The following is a 16,401-nucleotide window of genomic DNA, read 5'->3' on the forward strand; positions in this document are numbered from 1 at the left end:
CCGACCGCACTTTCTCCAAGAGGACCTGCTCGATGCTGAGGCAATGGGAATAAAAATTGACAAGAGCGGGATTTGAACCCGCGCCTGGATACCCAGATGAGAAACCCACTGAAGCAGGCAAGCTTTCGCTTGAGTCACACGCCTTGGACCGCTCGGCCATCTTGCCACATTGCCTTTTGAACACCAAATATTTTCATGACTACCCAGAGTCCAACACCGACCCGCTCGGATTCTGTGTTCACTACATAGGTACAGACCCGCTAGCTAGAAAACACTACGCGGCATCTGGCCGTATATCAGATAGAGTTGAGGATTACGTTGTGGCCTCCAGCAGAGCGCCCCTCTGACACTGTTGCCGTCATGCGTCCATCAGTACTACAATTCATTTCGCTGATCGAAGGTCCTTTTTTTCCGAGTTGCCTGCCCTGCACCTGTGGGTCAAACGTGAGATCTGGAGCTGAATACAGACGTCGACCGGAGTATTAGGCTATCAGCTTCATTGGCTCGGGCAGTATATATACTATCGCCGAGCATCAGATTGAAGAGCCTGCATCTACCCACTGTGTATCCGAGCCTCAGTGCCGCACCATACTTACTCCTCTCAACATGTCTGACGGCGGTACCGACATCGCAGTTTATGCCCTATATGCCGCCTCCCCCGACGAGCTCAAAGCGATCTCTACCGCTTGCATGAAGACCAGCGCAAAGCCAGCATACGGCGGAAACACGTCCCAGTATATGGTTCCCGCGCCCCAGCCCCAGCACCCCACCGTCGACGCCGTCGTCGAGTACCACCGTGCGCTGGACAAGGCCGGCAAATGGGATCCGAATTACTTTGCGATCGCGGAGACCCCGGAGTGGCGCGAGAAGGGCATCCTCGCAGTGACGCTGTCTAAGTATGATTTCGAGGACACCGGGGACGACAGGGAGGACGACGCGCGAGCGAGGGGATATGACACCCATCGCTTCAAGCCTTCGGCGATCGGAATCATGTTCATCAACCTGCAGATTGCGAACATGGACTGGGTGGAGCACAAGGACTGGGATGATGTCCAGGCGGGAGCGCCTAGCTCTGACGACGAGGAGGATGACGGAGAGGGCGATGTTGACGACGAGTGAAGTGGCTGGAGGAGGTTCATGGCAGGGAGAGAAGGGCGCGAAGGATAGCGGACAAGCCGCTGCAGAAAGAAGAACTGCTGAAGCTCCTTCGTGATGTACCTTGCCACTTAGTAGATGCGAAACGACCCGCGCGAACTTGCATCCATATACTTGCTAGTAAGTCTCGGAGGATGCGAGTATAGAAGTACCTGGCTTCATCAATGCTCCCGATAGCCTAGCCGCTCTGTCGTGTAGGCCACAGAATGCTCGACGGCCTCGAATGCGTGATTTCTATGAGCAAAGCAGTTACATCGTACATGTCAATTTACAGAGTCCAAAATGCGAGTTGATAACGATCCATCCTCAAGCAGTAACGGCCACGCGGCGAGGCGTCTCGATCTTCGCCGTCTCCACACCTAAGCGAGGAGCGACCTTACGCGCATCCATCGGTTGCGAGGTGGGCAAGCTCAGCTGCAGCTTGTGCGCGCGGCACTCCGCGAGGAAGTCCGTAAACATCTCGATGGTGTCGAGAGGTCCGCCCGCGCTCTCGGGATGGAACTGGACGCCCCACACCTTCTTGCCAGAGTCAGCGGAGGACTTGATGCCCTCAACCGAAGAGTCGTTACAGTTGATGAAGAAGGGTTCCCAGCCGGCGGGGAAGGGATCCTGGAGCTTCAGCGCGTATTGGTGGTTTTGGCTATGTGAACATTTAGCATACGCCAACCAATGAGGGCCGAGTATGTGAAGACGTACCTGGTGACATAAACCCGACCAGCCTTGATGGATCCGGACGACGCGAGAGCTAGAACGGGTTGATTGTGGCCTCGGTTTCCGAATGTCATGCGGTACGCCTCAAGACCAGCAGCCATGCCGATGACCTGATGACCCATACAGATACCGAAGACGGGCTTGTCCCACTCCTGGAGCGTCTTGCGGAGGTGCATCGCGGCCTCCAAGCAGTGGTTCGGATCCCCGGGGCCGTTGCTCAGAAAAAGGCCGTCGAACTGGTCCCGAATGTTGTTGAAGTTGTAGTTCCAAGGGAGGACGGTGACTGCCGCGCCACGACGGACAAGCGAGCGAAGGATATTCGCCTTCGCGCCGAAGTCGAGCACAGCGATCCTCACATCTCCATTGGGGTTGAGCTCATAGGGGGCCTTTGTAGAGACCTGGGCGACGAGGTTCTCTGTTGTTGGATCCCAGTATTCCTCAGGCTTGGGAGGAGCCAGCGACGCGTCGGCGCCCACAGCAAGACGGCCGAGAGTCGTGCCCTGGTCCCGAAGAAGGGTGGTGATGGCACGCGTGTCGACGCCAGTGATGCCAGGGACATTGTTACGTTGGCACCACGAAGCGATAGACTCGACGGCTGTGTAGTGCGAGAACTTCTCTGCTACGTCGGCGACCACGACGGCGCTGCATTGGATGTTCTCCGATTCAAGGATGACACCGACGTCATTACTATTGATAGGAGTCTTGTTGTAAGGAACACCGTAGTTTCCGATGAGGGGAGTAGTGAAGACAAGTATTTGACCGCGGTAGGACGGATCGGTCATCGATTCAGTGTCTGGAAAGAACCCAGATTAGTTTTCGTGTCCCTCGAATGTCCAGAACATTATTCATTCATCCTGGTGCGCTCTGGTGCGTACCCACGTTGCGCCTAGAGAGGACGCATGGACCCCAAATGTCCATTACGCCTCATTCCAGACTACAAACATTACTTTGGCGCGACAGCGGACTCGCTATGGAGGCGCCAAGAGTGCCCCAGGACGGAAATCTAACGGTCCCCAAGTACATGAGTGGATGTCACTCACAAGACGTGATGGAAGTCGAGAAGACGGTCTCTCCAAAGATACTACGAGGAGCGCCGAAAGAACGTCCTTTGAACGATTGCCCAGTCTTGAGGTGAAGGACTGCGGGCAGAGAGGTCGACGACGAAGGTGCATGGGTGGCGAGCCCTCGAGAAAAGCGAGTGAAACGGGTCAGGTTGCGTGTCAACATATTGCGGCTGTTAGGGCTTCTTTTAATGCGCAAGAAGAGAGAAAACGAGGTCGCTGAGGTAGCTATTTTCGCGGACAAAGTCAGTACGTCGAGCCTTCCGTAGAGATGCCAACGTGAGGCGCTATGGACTTACTCGTCGCGAGTGTTCTGAGTGAAGATCATGAACGAGCTGGGTAGCTCAAGTTAAGGGTAGTGGGTGCTGGAGCTCAAGACGGCAGGTCGCGGTGAAGGACGAAGATTTTTGAATGACTCGCGTCTTGGGTACGTACTTTTTCAATGGAACTCCACGTGGGATTCGCTTATAGCCGCTGACGTCTAAAGGCAACACAAGCGGGCCGGCCTAGTTGCTATTTACCTGAAGGCTACAATGTCGATCTTGTCCTATCTTATCTCGTTGCCCTCGAAGGCTTACGAGGATGAAGCTGTTGAATGGAAAGTAACAATGTCAAGGAAGCGCTATATTCAGGTCCTCTAGCAGCTGGGCGCTTCCGGAATCCGCGAGTCTAGTCTCCGAGATGGATGCATACCATCTCTTGCGCTCGACTTGCATGAAACCCTCACTATGAACTTCTTTGATGCATACGATATATCTGGGACCGCAACCGCTCCAGCGGCCGCCCAACCCACGCAGAGTCTGAACGAGGAGGTCTCGGAGGTCGTCGGGCAGCTCAGTCGATTCTGGGGTGGCTTCCGGAAACAAGTACGCACGCTCCCCTTATCCCCCCCACTCAGATCGCTGAGCATGAACTGTAATCTTCTTCCTATGTCATAGAGCCAGACTGCCTTCGAGGCGGCGAAGAAGGACCTCGGGACGGTCGTGCAGCAAGCCCAGAAGGAGCTCACGAAACTCACTGCTGAAGCTCCTTCTACACCTCCGGAGCCCAGTGCGTCCGCGACAGAACAAGCAGCATCTGTGCCCGTCGACGCAGCAGATGCAGTATCTACCTCATCCTCCGCATCCTCAACCTCCACCGAGACTACCGACAAAGCCGCGCCTGAATCTTCCCCATCACAACCGGCGCAGCCCCAGACGATCTTCGCTCGGCTGCAGGCTTCGCTGCCCCCCGCACTGGCTAACGTTCAGAGCCAGCTTCCGGAGACGTTGAAGGAGACGTTGAAGCATGCGCGGGTCGGCAGTGCGAATCTGACAGCGCTGGACTTCGCACAGCTGCGCAGTACCATCGCATCCGAGCTACAGAAGGTCCAGGGCGCAACTGAGGAGTACGTCCACCGGAGCGAAGACTTCCTGCGCGAGGCTGGTGAGTTCCTCAAAGAAGCGGTGAAGGTCGTCCCGCCGGAGGAAGGCGATTCCGTCTACCCTGGCTTGATCTGGGACGGCACGGATGTATGGATGCTGCCCACGACGAGCGGCGCGGCGTCGCCCTCGCCCGCGGCTGGTAGTAGCAAGGGGAAGGGCAAGGAAAGAGAGGCGTCGGGCAGTTCTGGGAGGCCATCGGTGGATACGCTGCGGTCGGTAGCGACTCGCGCGGAGTCTATGCTCAAGCAGCTACGGCACGACCCGGAGGTCATCAAGGCTGATCCTAAGGATGACGGGAACGTGCGCGATGTGTACAGCAACTGGCTAGCAAGCGAGGCGGCTTCCGAGGACCGCGGGCTGGGTACGACGGCATGGCAGAACAAGGTCGAACGTGCCCTAGCAGATCCGGTGGACGGCGCCGCATTGAAGGCGACGATGGACACGCTAGGTGCGCTCAGGGTCGGTCGATAAGCCGTTAGTATTAGCTGACATGTTCTCGGACCCTGCAGTACCGGAGACTCTGACATACGATGAATTCTGGACGCGCTATTTCTTCCGCGTGCACCAGGTCGAGCGCGAAGAAGCGCGTAGGAAGGCCATCATCCAAGGTAAATTAGCAAGCTATTGGAAGGAGTTGACGATCCTGAAAAACATATGTTAGGCACTACTGATAACGAAGACGATTTTAGCTGGGAGGATGATGATGAGGAAAGCGCGTCCCCGACCACGAAACTCCCAGCAACGCCGTCCGCACCCCGACTCGATGAATCGCCGGTACATCTTAGCGGGTCTACTGCGGAACCGAAGTCTCGCGTCTCCACTCCGGTAAATGTCAGTCCGAGGCAGAGCAGCGAGGACAGCTACGATGTCGTCTCACAGGTGAGCAACGGCGGCGCTAAGGAGGTCAACACCGCCAAGTCAAAGGGAGCCGAGAAGAGTGGCAATGTAGACGATGACGACGATGATGATGAAGAGGACGATGAAGACGATGAGGACGAAGACGAGGATGAGGATGAAGAGGGAGAGGAAGAGGACAGTGACTGGGAGTGATCCGCAGATACGTACGCTGCACAGGCTTGCGTACTCTTGCAGCTATTGTGTACGATACACGGTGTATTTGTTGTGTATATGGAGAGTCTGGATGCTAAGCATTCGCGATTGCAGTGTTTCGAACTATATTGATTGGCGGCGACGAATAAGTGGTAATTGTGGCAGTGCCGGGCGCAACGCCATGGGTTCCCTGACTGCGATCCGAGTCGGAGTCGCTGCGATTTGTAAATCTTGTCAGCTCATATTCTGCTTCTCCTCATCGCCTCTCGCAGTAGTTCCTGTCCTTTTACGAGCCCTATATAGAGATTCTCCACAACTTGTTGGTCTCGGGCGTGCTACGAGCTCGTAGTTCAACATGACTGACTCGGCCTTCTTTGACCCGTCTCTGGTCCAAATGGACGCAGCTAGCCTCGACAGCCTTCTCAGTGCTGCTTCTTCTCCTCTATATCCGAATACTGGGTCTTCTGCTATGTCGGAGTTCTCTAGGCTATCTGACTCACCTGCAGGTAACCTAGGACCCGAGCACGCTGGTCCCTCTCGTAGTTCATCCTCATCCCCTGTTCGAGCATCATCCACAGCGGGCGCAGGTCGTAAAAGGATCCGTCCCAAGGTCGACCTCGCCCCTGGCCAACCTCCCACAGCCCGAGGGAACCCTCGTATACGCGTCTTCGTCGCATGCTACCAATGGTATTTCCGACTGCTTATAAAGCCCGACACTCGGTGATAGTTGAAGCTGACCACCCTGGACTACTTCTAGCCGTGCTCGCAAAATCCGCTGTGATGGTGCGAAGCCCATATGTTGCAACTGTCAGAAGCGCCCTTCGAAGGCCGATCATTGCAACTACGACTCTGGTCCGAATCGTCGAGGACGCGAGAAGAGCGGTGGTGCTCGTGCTCGTGCAGCCCGGGGGCCTGCTAGCCAGAAGACGCCGAAACGGAAGCTCAGTCCACAAAGTGACAAGGATCCTCCCCCCGTTGTTCCGAGAGCAGCCCGGCCGCAGGACACGGTATTGTCTGACAGCAGCGACGAGCCCTTCTTCACTGCAGTGGACGATTACAACAGCGATGGCGTGTATAGATTCTCCAACGTGCGTATACGCTAGATGGAGGTGGGTATGGCGTACTGACGCTCTTCGCTCCAGGAGATGGAGATGGACTGGGAGAATGATCCGTTACTTGATGATGCGGCATCTCTTACCGATGCAACGTTCTTGGCTGGTCTCTCGTCTATCCCAGACTTTGCATCAACACAGGAGCCCATGATCGTCGTCACCCCTCCCGAAGACGGGAACGAGGAAAAAGATAACGAGTCCATCCCTCCCAGACCTGGGAGCCGGTTTGCTCGAGAGACTTGGTGGGATGCTCTCCTCTCGCTTTATGCCGCAGACGACGGTTTTGGAGACTCCGATATGCGGCTCACCTCTATCAGTCAAGCACAACGCACTGCGTCCATGAAGGCCATCGTCTCGGACCTCCGCGCACTACTCCAGGCGTCCCCATGTTGGATTAGCTACCTCCACCTCCCGCGGTTCTTTGACAAACTATTCAGCCCTGTGCGGCGGAATTCACTGCAACCGAGTCTCATGTTGGCTGCCCTTGCTCTCGGGACGTTTGCTCAAAGCTCTGAAGCCGAGTACGGAGCCAAGGGCAGGGCCAAATCCCTGAAGCTCTTAGATATGGCGAATGGCGCTCTAGAGGCCAGCCTTTCGACAGGCTGGGTAGATATCGGCCTCGCGCAAGCAGCATTGGTGAGGTTCTCCTGGATCTACCTCAGGTGTACTGAGTAAGTAATCATATACGCGTTGTTCTCACAGATGATCGTGTTCTTCGAGATGCAGTCTCATCCGCAACAGTCACTAGAGCGCTCCCAGTCGTCATTGCTCCTGTTGGACTCGCTTTTCCGCTTATTCGGACTGACCAGGATCGATGAGAACCTGAAGCCCAGAGGGCATTCGCCCTACGGAACCATACAACCCCAAGGATATAATCCGGCCGCGTATATGGGCGGCACTGTTCAGTCTCTGCCAACCGCGAGTTACGGTACGCCGGGGACGAGCAACGTTCCCCTTCAAGCACAAGCCTCAGACTTTATGCCACTCCCAAACACCATTCCGGGCTTGGCCGATGGGATGTCTATGGGCTCAGTCCCTCGCTGGGACGAACATGACCACTCCTCCCCGCCATCCCACCGCGCTGGTTGCAGTTGTGTTGCAGTGTCTCTGGGAAAACACTGGCCCTCTGTGCACAAACTCGCGCCCTCATGGGCAGGGACAATGATGTGGCCAGAGGGCTTGACCGAAGCCGAGTTCAGGAGAGAAGAGTGCCGCCGGCTCGTCTGGAGCAGCGTCATGGTCATTGCGAACTTGCATGCATACACTGCTGCTGTGCCGGATGTGATGATCGGCGGGCACGCGAAGCTGATTGTGCGAGAACCAGAGAATGTGAGTACTCCTCACTAGCCGTTCCTTATCATCCTGCCTTACCTTGGCGTTTCACTCGCCGTGTAGTTCTCGTTGTTGTTCCCGAGCGAGGCGCTCGCAAAGACGGGCGCGATGGTTGATTACGACGATATATGGACGCTGAATTACCGCTCGATGCTCCTGCTGCACGTCTGCATGCGCACCCGAGAGGACCCTAACTTGAGTCCCGCGGAGCGCGCTCAGCTCTCGGTCCAGGCGTGGATCGAGATCGACGACATTGAGCAGCGCCTTGCGCGCCACAACTGCGACTTGGACAGCTCGTTCGGATTCCTGGCGAAGGAGTTGCTCTTCGGGTGAGTATTTTATCCTCTTTTCCCGTATCGAATGTTATGCTGACTACATGCATGCTCTGTAGCCTGAGGATGCTGACTTCATACGAGTTCCAACGGTATATACCGCAAGTGACAACGTGAGTGGTCGTCTCGATATGCATGGAGTTTACGTTGGTACTCAGTATATGTGCGAGTATGTAGAGCTGGCCCCACACTGTTCTATCGCGACAAGGCCGAGGCTTGGCGTGCGTGGATTCTCTACTAAATTGCCCTTCCTGTCTTCTGATCGATGCCAAACGGTCGTCAGTCAAATACACAGATGAGGCAGGCCAGTCGGTCTGGGAGTCCTTGAGTCTAGGCGCGGAATCTCCTGACCAGGACCACCGCAAATCGCTCCTGTTGTTCTGGTTTGTGGCGAACATTCGGAAGTGAGTATTCCAGTCACGCGAACTCGATTTGTATACTCACAATCGTTTCTGCCACATCAGAGCTCTTGCGTTGTGGAAGGCCGACAAGGGCCTGATATACGCGCTCGAATTCGCGAAACGCATCTCTGTGCACATAGAGTTTCTGATGATGTACTGGCCCAATATGCGTGAGTGGCTCATCGTTGTATGGCTCGTGGGATCGGTACTGAATTTACAACTATGCGTTAGGTTTGCGGCAGTTGTGGCAGACTGTCCGGTTCTCCCTCGTAGAAGCATGCTTGAAAGCGGGGATCCCTCCACCAGACCCCGCGCTACCGCGACCGATTCCGAAGGTGGACCCTGCGCGGCATGCGGATGTGGGCCTGAGCGATCTTATGATGTAGAACATACTGATGTTTTGATTCCTTCACCTACTTGTTTGGTCCATTACTGTACAATTCATTCTCATATATTCATTTATACATGCATTGTTGTTGTGAAAGCCCGCAGAACAAGGCAACCTAGCTCTCGACTAAGCGACAATCCCAGATGTCCGAGTGGGTGTACTTGAGGGGTGCGAACTCTCGTCTACCGACTGTCAACGCATGCACGACCTTCTGCACAACGTTTACCTAGGTTCAGCGGCCGGAGTGAGACCGAACAGATTCAGCCTAGGTACGTACGTCTTTATCCTAATTGAAGAGCTCCTGGCAATTGACGAGGAGTCACTCGTCTTCCTCATGGGAGAGAAAGCTGTTCAAGGTGGAGTCGTCGTGCTCTGGCCCCTGCTCGGTGTTCACGTCGGCCTTGTGGATTTGATCTGGGCTCGCTTGTCGTGATGGGCGTGACCATAATACTGGCAGCACGCGCAGACGTGTGGAGTGCCAACACGAAACTGAGCGGACAAAGGAACATGAGGCGGGCTGTTGGAGTGTACAACTTAGGCTCTACTTACAAAGACAATGTGGTACTTTCGACAGCGCTTCCGACGAGAAGATTACAACGACTACATGCGACTGATAGGAACACATTGAGCATAGTGTGAGATATTATCCTACTTCTACTATAGTGAGGATGTGTGAGTGCAATGATGCTATATGTTGGAGAATGCAGGATGGAATGCAACAGGACATGCGATACGCTGGAAGAGGGCCTAAGTATATGCGGACAGTAATCTAGATTTCTTCTTTCTCTGCACACCCGCCCCAGCCCGACGACTCTGGGGTATGTGCGATTTCTTTCTCGTGCTGCCATCAGAATCGGACGAGTCTGACTCGTCGCTAGAGTCGTCATCATCATCATCGTCATCCTCCTTGTCCTTGCCGTTGCCGTTGCCGTACGTCGCCGGCGAGCGCTTGTAGGTCGCTTCTTGTCTCGGTGTCTGCGAGAACAGCGCAGGGGAGGAAATCTGCGATGTCGGGAATAACGCCTGGCCCGCCAGCACCGTCAACGAGGGGTACAACGAGTGCGGCAGCCAGGAACCGCGCGAACGAGTAGGCGCCGTAAAAGTCCTCTCGGGTTCCTCTTCGGGCTCACCGTCGTCGTCATTGTCGTCGGGGTTATTCCTGCCCTCATTGCCATTAGCAAAAGGCGTGCTCTCCGCCGCTGGGAGACTGAATGGTGTAGGAGGGTGTTGGCTGCTGGAAGGGATAAACAGCGGATCCTTCGTAGCGCCCTTCGACTTCGACTTCGGTGTGACTGCGGGGTTGTGCTTATCGTGCTCGTCGACATGCTCCTGAGTAATAGTGTCGTCGCGCGCTGGGCTCTCCTCTCTGACATAGAGCGCGCGAGGCGGGACGACCTCCGGGCTGCTCGGCTGTAGCTCGTCGATCATAGATGTCTCGCCGACGGATTCCTGAGTCCTCCCCAAGTCCGACTGTGGTAAGACAGCCCAAGAGATTTTCGCAACTCCAGGAGTGTTCGCGACGTCCGCGGCCGAAGGTGCCTCTCTCCCGTCCAACCCCGACGTGTCCTCGTCGACCCCTTCTTCATCCTCAGGCTCGACGGACTCCTTCACGCGCTGCGACCGTGTCGACACCGGCTTGCCCAGTCCCCCGCGCCCTCTTCCGCTCCTAGCACCGCCGCGCTTCGCTTGCGCCCTCTCTGCCTTCTCTCTTTGCTTCGCATCCTTGGCGGCTTGCTTCGCCGCATCCCTTGCCTCCTTTGCTGCCTTCTTCTCTGCTGCCTTCTGCTGCCTCGCCGCCGCTCTGTTTGCCGCAATCACCGCCTTCTCCGCCTCGCGCCGAGCCTTCTCCTCGGCCGTCAGACGGGGCCTCCCCCGTCTCTGCGTGGGCGCGGGCGTCGGAGTAGGCTCGGGTTCGGGCTCCGGGAGGGAGGAGGATGGCGCAATGGAGGTAGTGCGACGCGTCGCGCGTGTTGGGCGGCGTGGTTGCACCTCCGCAGAGTCTGCTACCTTCCCTTGTGCTTCTTGCTGAGGTTCGCGCAGAGAAGACATGCTCTGATTTGGCGTCTTGGCTGGTTCAGGTTCGTCCGCTTCCGGGTCGTCATCCATCTCTGCCTGAGCCTCAGGATCCGATATCAGAGACGGCTCAAGCGTGCCGGCTGGGGCAGGAAGTTTGAGTGTGATGTCCTCCTGCGACAACGCTAGGTCTCCGAGCACCAGTTGAGACAGGCGGGGGCCCGCTTCTCGGCCGCGGGCTTGAGAGAGGCGACCATAACGGTCCTTCATGCGGCCTACGGTCCCGGGCGTGCGGGGCGTCGCTGGTGGCGGGGTATGCTCGCGTTCCTGGGCTGGAGCCTGTGTCACGTCGGGGTCCTCAATGGGGTCGTCCTGTTCTGCGTCGTGATCGGAGCTGAACGCATCAATGGGGTCGTTCGGGTCCTCGGCGTACGGCTCGACCACCTCCACTTGCATGTCGTCTTCGTTGCGCATGGCAGTATCCTCGCCTGCGCTCTCGTCTTCTCTGTCTGAAGTACCATTGACTTTCTCGACTTCGGCTTGTGCGGTGGTGCCGGAGAGGGCGGGAGAGAGGTCTCCCCCAAGCTCAGGGGAAGATTTCCTTAGGTCTGCAGCTGGAGCATCCTGCTCAACGTCATCGGCCTCTGACGGGGCACCATCCCTAACGAAATCAACCCGAGCGTCTGGCTCTGGCACATTCTCGTCGGCCTGAGGGGCCTCAGCAGAAACATCTACTGTATCACCTCCGTCGGGCTGCTGCTTGGCGCCGTCGTCGGCCTCGGACCCTTCCGGCTCCTTGGGCTCGGGATGCGCCTGCGAGAGAGGATCAACCACGGCAGTGGTGTCGGCACGACGGTCATCACCTCGATCTTCAGGGATCCCCTGTGGCTCGTCTATATCGGCTTCGCTCGTCTCGGCGTTTGATGCGACGGCAGCGTGTGGTTCTGGAGACCCAGATGACTTCGCCTGGGCTTCCACTTCTTTCTCGTCCTCATCCTCGTCGCTTTCAGACAACTCTCTGTGGTCCCCGGACACTACAGACTCGTCGTCCAATTGCTTGGCTGGGCGCTCAATGGCAGAAGTGTCCTGCGCCAACATGTCGGCCTCGACCTGCTGTGCGTCCTAGAACAAGACTGAGCACCACGCCACCACTCTATGCACCAGACGACGTACCTGCCTGTCTATGCTGTTGTTCGGCCCCGGATCCATCTCGGTAGGGGAGATTATATGGTCGTCCACGTCCGTGTCAGCGGTGGTATCCAGCTCCTGGGCTTGGTCCGAATCAGGCTGGGGCTCGTCTTCGTCCGACGAAGATCCCGCATGCGCGAACTTGCGAGACATGCGGTGGTAAGCGCGGTCGTGCTTGTCTTCCTCGTCCATGTCGATGTCTTTGTCATTTCGGGGCTCGTCGTCGGACTCCTCGCCTTCACTAGACTCGGAGGAGGATGGGATCTGGGCGAGGACACTGACACGGGGTTTAACGGGGACATAGAGGAGCGCTTCGAGGTTGGTGGGGTCCAGGAGAGGGAGCGACGACGCCGTGGGCACTGGTCCTTCGTCCTCGTCGTCGCTAGAACTCTCGTTGCTGCTTCCTTCGTCTTTACTCTCTACGACAACCTCAGATATCTCAGATCCGGCAGGAAGGCGAGGAGAAGAGAGCGAACGATCGCCGAGACGCGGCCTCGACAGCGCCGATGTGGATGACGACTGCAGAGACATGGCGGGCGAGGGCTGAGGCACCTCAGTCTCTGCATTAGCAGCCGGGACGAGAGTGAGGGCGGCAATATTAGCGGCCCGCTTCCCGCCAGCACTTTTCCTGCGCCGTTGCGCTTCCTTGTAGAGGACGTCAAGCTCTTCGGCGAGCTCGTAGTCGCCGGATTTCTTGAGCTGAGCAATACGCTTGCGAATGGCCATAGGACCGGCTTCGACGACGGGGCACTGCGAACGCGGATGCAAGGACGGCTCATCACATATGGGACACGTGGGCGCACTTGACGGACGAGGGGTTCTCTGAGCATGAGCAGCCTTTGTCTTAGCCGTGATTTTGACAAAGGTCGATGGTACAGAAGCAGCGGATGCAGAGGTGCTATCCAGTGCAGGTGTCGCGACCGATGCGCAAGCTGACTCCTGTTCCTCCACCAAATCATTGGGTCCCCATGCTTGGCTAAGCTTTGACTTGCCCGATTTCCTCTTCTTCCCAGGAAGGGCGGCCTCAGATAGAGGAGGCGCATATTGCTGAGACGCGGGAGCAGAGTTAGGGCCTGCACTCGTTGAGGAGGCACGAGCCAAGACTGCTTCGGCAGCAGCTCGCACTGCAGAGAAGGCGGCAGTTTCAGAAGTGCTTCCTTTCGTACGACGTATGGCCATCAGCAAACCGTATTTCGTAGGCACTGATCAGATGATAACATACCTTCCCCATGCGAAGACAGAGCAGACAGACTCTTGCGATCGCGCCTGGACTTCTTGGCAGACGCGGACTCTGAACTGTCTTGTGTTGTTGAAGTCACTTGGTCCTCATGCGAAACGGGTTCGGCGGCTGTGACAAAAGGAGGGTAAGTCATGTGGAGTCCTGAGTTTCAGGTACATACCAGATGATTTACTCATGGGCGACGTTGCTTCTTCAGCGTCGCTCGCCAAAGTAGCCGTAAGCGTCTTTCTGCGTCGCACCTTCTTCCCTGTGGTGTCTGCCAAGTCAATACCTACTCGCGTATTCACCAGTACGAGCGCACCTTTGAGTTCCCCGTCAGCTTCAGGTTCTACTGCAGCAGAGGGGCCCGCAACCGGCTCTGTGTAGCAGGTATGAACAAGTAATATCTCGTTGGATAGTACGTTTACATACCATTCTCTGATCCAGTCATAGCGAGGGCACCATTGAGCTGCTCACTATGGCGGCCCTTAGCCTTCCGCCTCTTCTCCTTGCTGCTCTTCGCCGCTGTTGCGTCAGTTGAAGCCGTTGGAGTAGGGCTCGCAGACGGTACTGCCTCAGGCAGTTCAGTGGCTTCAGTACGCTTCTTTCGCTTCTCTTTCGCTAGGCCGCGGGCGTCTTTCAGTCACGAACGATGAAGGTTACCCTGTCAGCATTACGTACCTGGCTCTATGCTCGCAGGAGGCGTCTCATTTGGGGAAGATTCGACTACGCATTCTAGTCTTAGCATCGGGTTCAAGTAAGATGAGGAGAGGAGAACGTGCCAGGAGTCGTAGCAAAGCCTTGCTCTCTATTCGACTCCTTATCTTTACGCTTTTTGGACTTCTTCGCATCCTCCTTGGATGATGCGGTGGCGTCGTCATCCTCCACAGTGCGGAGCTTGGCTTCTGTCTTCGCCTTCTTCGTCGCTTTCCTGCCCACGACGGTGTCTTCAGTACCAAGGTCAGTCTCTGCGGCAAGAGGGGCAGCAGCAGGGGGTGGAGACGCAGAGACTGTATCGTTAGGTTTACGCTTGCTTGTCTTATCAAATCTCGTCGCAGTCATCTGAACAGGAGTAACTGCCGGAGAGTCCTCCGCCCGCTTGTTTTTTCTCCGCTTCTTCTTCGCAGGAGATGAGAGTGATGCAGAACGTGCAGGCGAGGGAGGTGGAGGGACTGTAGGAGCGAAAATGGTCAAAGGTACAGCGGCCGGGGTCTCGGGCGAGTCTTGACGTTTCCGTTTGGAGCCTTTGCGTGGGACGAGAGCCTCAATTGCTGGCGGTTCCGAACCATGCGGAGAAGGAGGGAGAATAGGACGTGTACGCTGGGGCGCAGGCTCTCGGTTCCTGAAGCTGGAAGCTTGACAGTAAGACCAAGTAAGTTCATGCAAAGCCACGACAGCAGCGGGACACTACAGACTTTCATGCCCATCAGGGACCGTCTGGAATGCAGGCAACGGGGAAACCGGCGAGGAAACCGACCGGTCAACTATGTGAGTTCCGTCCTTGCGCTTACGCTTCTTCTTTGGCACCCCGTTGACATCCAAGGTCGATGAACTATCCGGGATGTTGGACGGTCGATCCTTTGCAGATGTTATGCCGTTAGTCGTAGAATCAATGGGACCAACAGAGCTTGGAATAGCAGCTTGTCGTTTCTTGGGACGTCTCTTCGGGTTGCTCTACAAGTGATCAGTCGCTGGGGAACGATCGAAGCAAAGTTCGGGCGTACGAGGTTAACAGTCGACTCCCGCGTAGCTTGCTGCGTGAATAACGGTGGACCGGTTTGTCCAACAAAAACCGACACGTCAAGAGAGGGTACATATCGTGCAAGGTGACGGAAAGCTTCAAAATCCTCGTCTAGACGAGACATTTTATAAGGAAGTACCAATCCAAAGCCTTCGCAGGACTCACCGTCATCCAACTCAATGACCTTCCCCTCGTGAAGCCTCGAGAAACGTATAGACGTATCGTCAGGGAGCCCAAGCTTCTTCCGCACGAGACTTCTCGTCTCCTCAAGCGACTGGCCTACAGACGATCGAAGTATTCGACGTTGGATCTCCGCGCAGGATGACCGTATAGCACTGTGGGACGCACCCTTGTACACCCGCGCAAAGGTCCTATTCGGCGCATAGAACGTAACCAGCGTGCCGTCTTCGTCCCTATTACGCTTGTGGGTCTCCATGTCGAGGAATCGCGTGGCGAGGACGCGCAGAGTCCCGAGGCAAGGCCGTGTGCTGCGTCGCGTGCAGAGGATTTCGAAGGGTACACAGGCGCCCATGAAATCCGTCCGAGGCAGGCGCGTCAATACGCCCAAACACTCCCTCCGACCCTCCTCCACTATGGCTGGCCAACACAGTATGTATCCCTAGGGCATGCTATCCTTCCTTCTTGCTGACTGAACGGGTGCGACATAAGGCTCCGGGTTTAACCCGCATCTTCCTGGGTTCAAGCACAGGATCCTTGCCACGACGCTGGGCGCGACGATGTGGTTCTTCATCTTCTACCGAGCACGGTACGTCTTCTGTGCCTTTATCCTGCGCCTTGCTCACTATCAGCACAGGAAGGATGGTGCTAAGCTCCTGGTGCGTTTTATGAGGTGCTTGTACTGTCCAGCCACTGATTGTCCCTACAGGGTCTCAAGCACCCATGGGATGGCCACGAGCACGATCACCATGGCCATGAAGCCGGGCATGAAGAACACCATTAGTTGCATAGCATTTCATGCCCAATGTATATCTCGCTTGCGTCCGCTTGCAACCGTCATCGTGACAACTGCACGAGAAGTCGAGCCACCGGAATGTGATACGGGTCGAACGGTACGTCCTGGGGTGCAGGGTTGAACCATCGTCCTCTTTGATGTTTGTCTCCTTGTCCTCTACGGGTGAAAATATCCATCATCGTTCCCAACAAGGCCCCGTAGAATCCTTGGCTTGTTCTTTTGTTGTGGGTCGTGGAATGCCGCACCACTCCGGCCAAGTGATTCGTGCCCAACGACAGGTCAGCTGTCTCAGAGGCCCCTC

The 16,401-nt window shown here is 56.3% G+C and overlaps 6 protein-coding genes and 1 non-coding gene across 7 annotated transcripts; 4 read left to right on the forward strand and 3 right to left on the reverse strand.

Annotated features, from left to right (window-relative positions):
- Positions 1 to 57: 57 nt before the first annotated feature.
- DICSQDRAFT_t33 lies at positions 58 to 166 on the reverse strand. The gene has a single exon. It is a non-coding gene; the product is annotated as a tRNA-Leu (tRNA).
- Positions 167 to 606: 440 nt separating this feature from the next.
- Positions 607 to 1,119, forward strand: DICSQDRAFT_166159 (uncharacterized protein; the record flags this gene model as incomplete). The annotated part of the gene is made up of 1 exon (XM_007361682.1): positions 607 to 1,119. One exon carries the CDS (start codon positions 607 to 609, stop codon positions 1,117 to 1,119), a length of 513 nt encoding a protein of 170 aa, XP_007361744.1.
- Positions 1,120 to 1,461: 342 nt separating this feature from the next.
- DICSQDRAFT_166160 (carbamoyl phosphate synthase small subunit) lies at positions 1,462 to 2,648 on the reverse strand (the record flags this gene model as incomplete). Its single annotated transcript, XM_007361683.1, has 2 exons — positions 1,462 to 1,795; positions 1,852 to 2,648. The coding sequence occupies 2 exons, from the start codon at positions 2,646 to 2,648 to the stop codon at positions 1,462 to 1,464; spliced, it is 1,131 nt and encodes a 376-aa protein (XP_007361745.1).
- A 994-nt stretch (positions 2,649 to 3,642) lies between these two features.
- DICSQDRAFT_132646 (uncharacterized protein) lies at positions 3,643 to 5,479 on the forward strand. The gene is made up of 4 exons (XM_007361684.1): positions 3,643 to 3,793; positions 3,866 to 4,799; positions 4,861 to 4,959; positions 5,013 to 5,479. The coding sequence occupies exons 1-4, from the start codon at positions 3,656 to 3,658 to the stop codon at positions 5,399 to 5,401; spliced, it is 1,560 nt and encodes a 519-aa protein (XP_007361746.1). The 5' UTR covers positions 3,643 to 3,655; the 3' UTR covers positions 5,402 to 5,479.
- A 294-nt stretch (positions 5,480 to 5,773) lies between these two features.
- Positions 5,774 to 9,039, forward strand: DICSQDRAFT_132648 (uncharacterized protein). Its single transcript, XM_007361685.1, has 10 exons — positions 5,774 to 6,088; positions 6,159 to 6,489; positions 6,544 to 7,149; positions 7,216 to 7,842; positions 7,909 to 8,174; positions 8,237 to 8,290; positions 8,355 to 8,398; positions 8,461 to 8,581; positions 8,642 to 8,748; positions 8,810 to 9,039. Exons 1-10 carry the CDS (start codon positions 5,871 to 5,873, stop codon positions 8,962 to 8,964), a joined length of 2,529 nt encoding a protein of 842 aa, XP_007361747.1. The 5' UTR covers positions 5,774 to 5,870; the 3' UTR covers positions 8,965 to 9,039.
- Positions 9,040 to 9,477: 438 nt separating this feature from the next.
- On the reverse strand, positions 9,478 to 15,623 carry DICSQDRAFT_152393 (uncharacterized protein). Its single transcript, XM_007361686.1, has 12 exons — positions 15,476 to 15,623; positions 15,293 to 15,406; positions 15,111 to 15,238; positions 14,802 to 15,060; positions 14,169 to 14,741; positions 14,068 to 14,112; positions 13,819 to 14,007; positions 13,709 to 13,765; positions 13,568 to 13,654; positions 13,390 to 13,515; positions 12,153 to 13,324; positions 9,478 to 12,101 (listed from the first exon to the last, which is right to left on the reverse strand). The coding sequence occupies exons 1-12, from the start codon at positions 15,561 to 15,563 to the stop codon at positions 9,714 to 9,716; spliced, it is 5,226 nt and encodes a 1,741-aa protein (XP_007361748.1). The 5' UTR covers positions 15,564 to 15,623; the 3' UTR covers positions 9,478 to 9,713.
- A 172-nt stretch (positions 15,624 to 15,795) lies between these two features.
- On the forward strand, positions 15,796 to 16,088 carry DICSQDRAFT_51219 (uncharacterized protein; the record flags this gene model as incomplete). The annotated part of the gene is made up of 3 exons (XM_007361687.1): positions 15,796 to 15,893; positions 15,942 to 15,963; positions 16,014 to 16,088. Coding segments are annotated over 3 exons (195 nt in total), but the record flags the coding sequence as incomplete, so codon positions are not given.
- Positions 16,089 to 16,401: the final 313 nt, after the last annotated feature.

Source organism: Dichomitus squalens, assembly GCF_000275845.1.
Source record: "Dichomitus squalens LYAD-421 SS1 unplaced genomic scaffold DICSQscaffold_3, whole genome shotgun sequence".
Taxonomy (NCBI): Eukaryota; Fungi; Basidiomycota; class Agaricomycetes; order Polyporales; family Polyporaceae; genus Dichomitus; species Dichomitus squalens.

Coding starts and splice junctions, on each gene's coding strand:
- DICSQDRAFT_152393 (XM_007361686.1), bottom strand. CDS start 15,563: ATGGAGACCCACAAGCGTAATAGGGACGAAGACGGCACGCTGGTTACG. Junction 15,407..15,475: donor CTTTGCGCGGGTGTACAAGG/GTGCGTCCCACA, acceptor GATCGTCTGTAG/GCCAGTCGCTTGAGGAGACG. Junction 13,325..13,389: donor TCTGTCTTCGCATGGGGAAG/GTATGTTATCAT, acceptor GTCGTACGAAAG/GAAGCACTTCTGAAACTGCC.
- DICSQDRAFT_132648 (XM_007361685.1), top strand. CDS start 5,871: ATGTCGGAGTTCTCTAGGCTATCTGACTCACCTGCAGGTAACCTAGGA. Junction 7,843..7,908: donor TTGTGCGAGAACCAGAGAAT/GTGAGTACTCCT, acceptor CTCGCCGTGTAG/TTCTCGTTGTTGTTCCCGAG. Junction 8,582..8,641: donor TTTGTGGCGAACATTCGGAA/GTGAGTATTCCA, acceptor CTGCCACATCAG/AGCTCTTGCGTTGTGGAAGG.
- DICSQDRAFT_132646 (XM_007361684.1), top strand. CDS start 3,656: ATGAACTTCTTTGATGCATACGATATATCTGGGACCGCAACCGCTCCA. Junction 4,800..4,860: donor GGCGACGATGGACACGCTAG/GTGCGCTCAGGG, acceptor CGGACCCTGCAG/TACCGGAGACTCTGACATAC. Junction 4,960..5,012: donor TAGGAAGGCCATCATCCAAG/GTAAATTAGCAA, acceptor AACATATGTTAG/GCACTACTGATAACGAAGAC.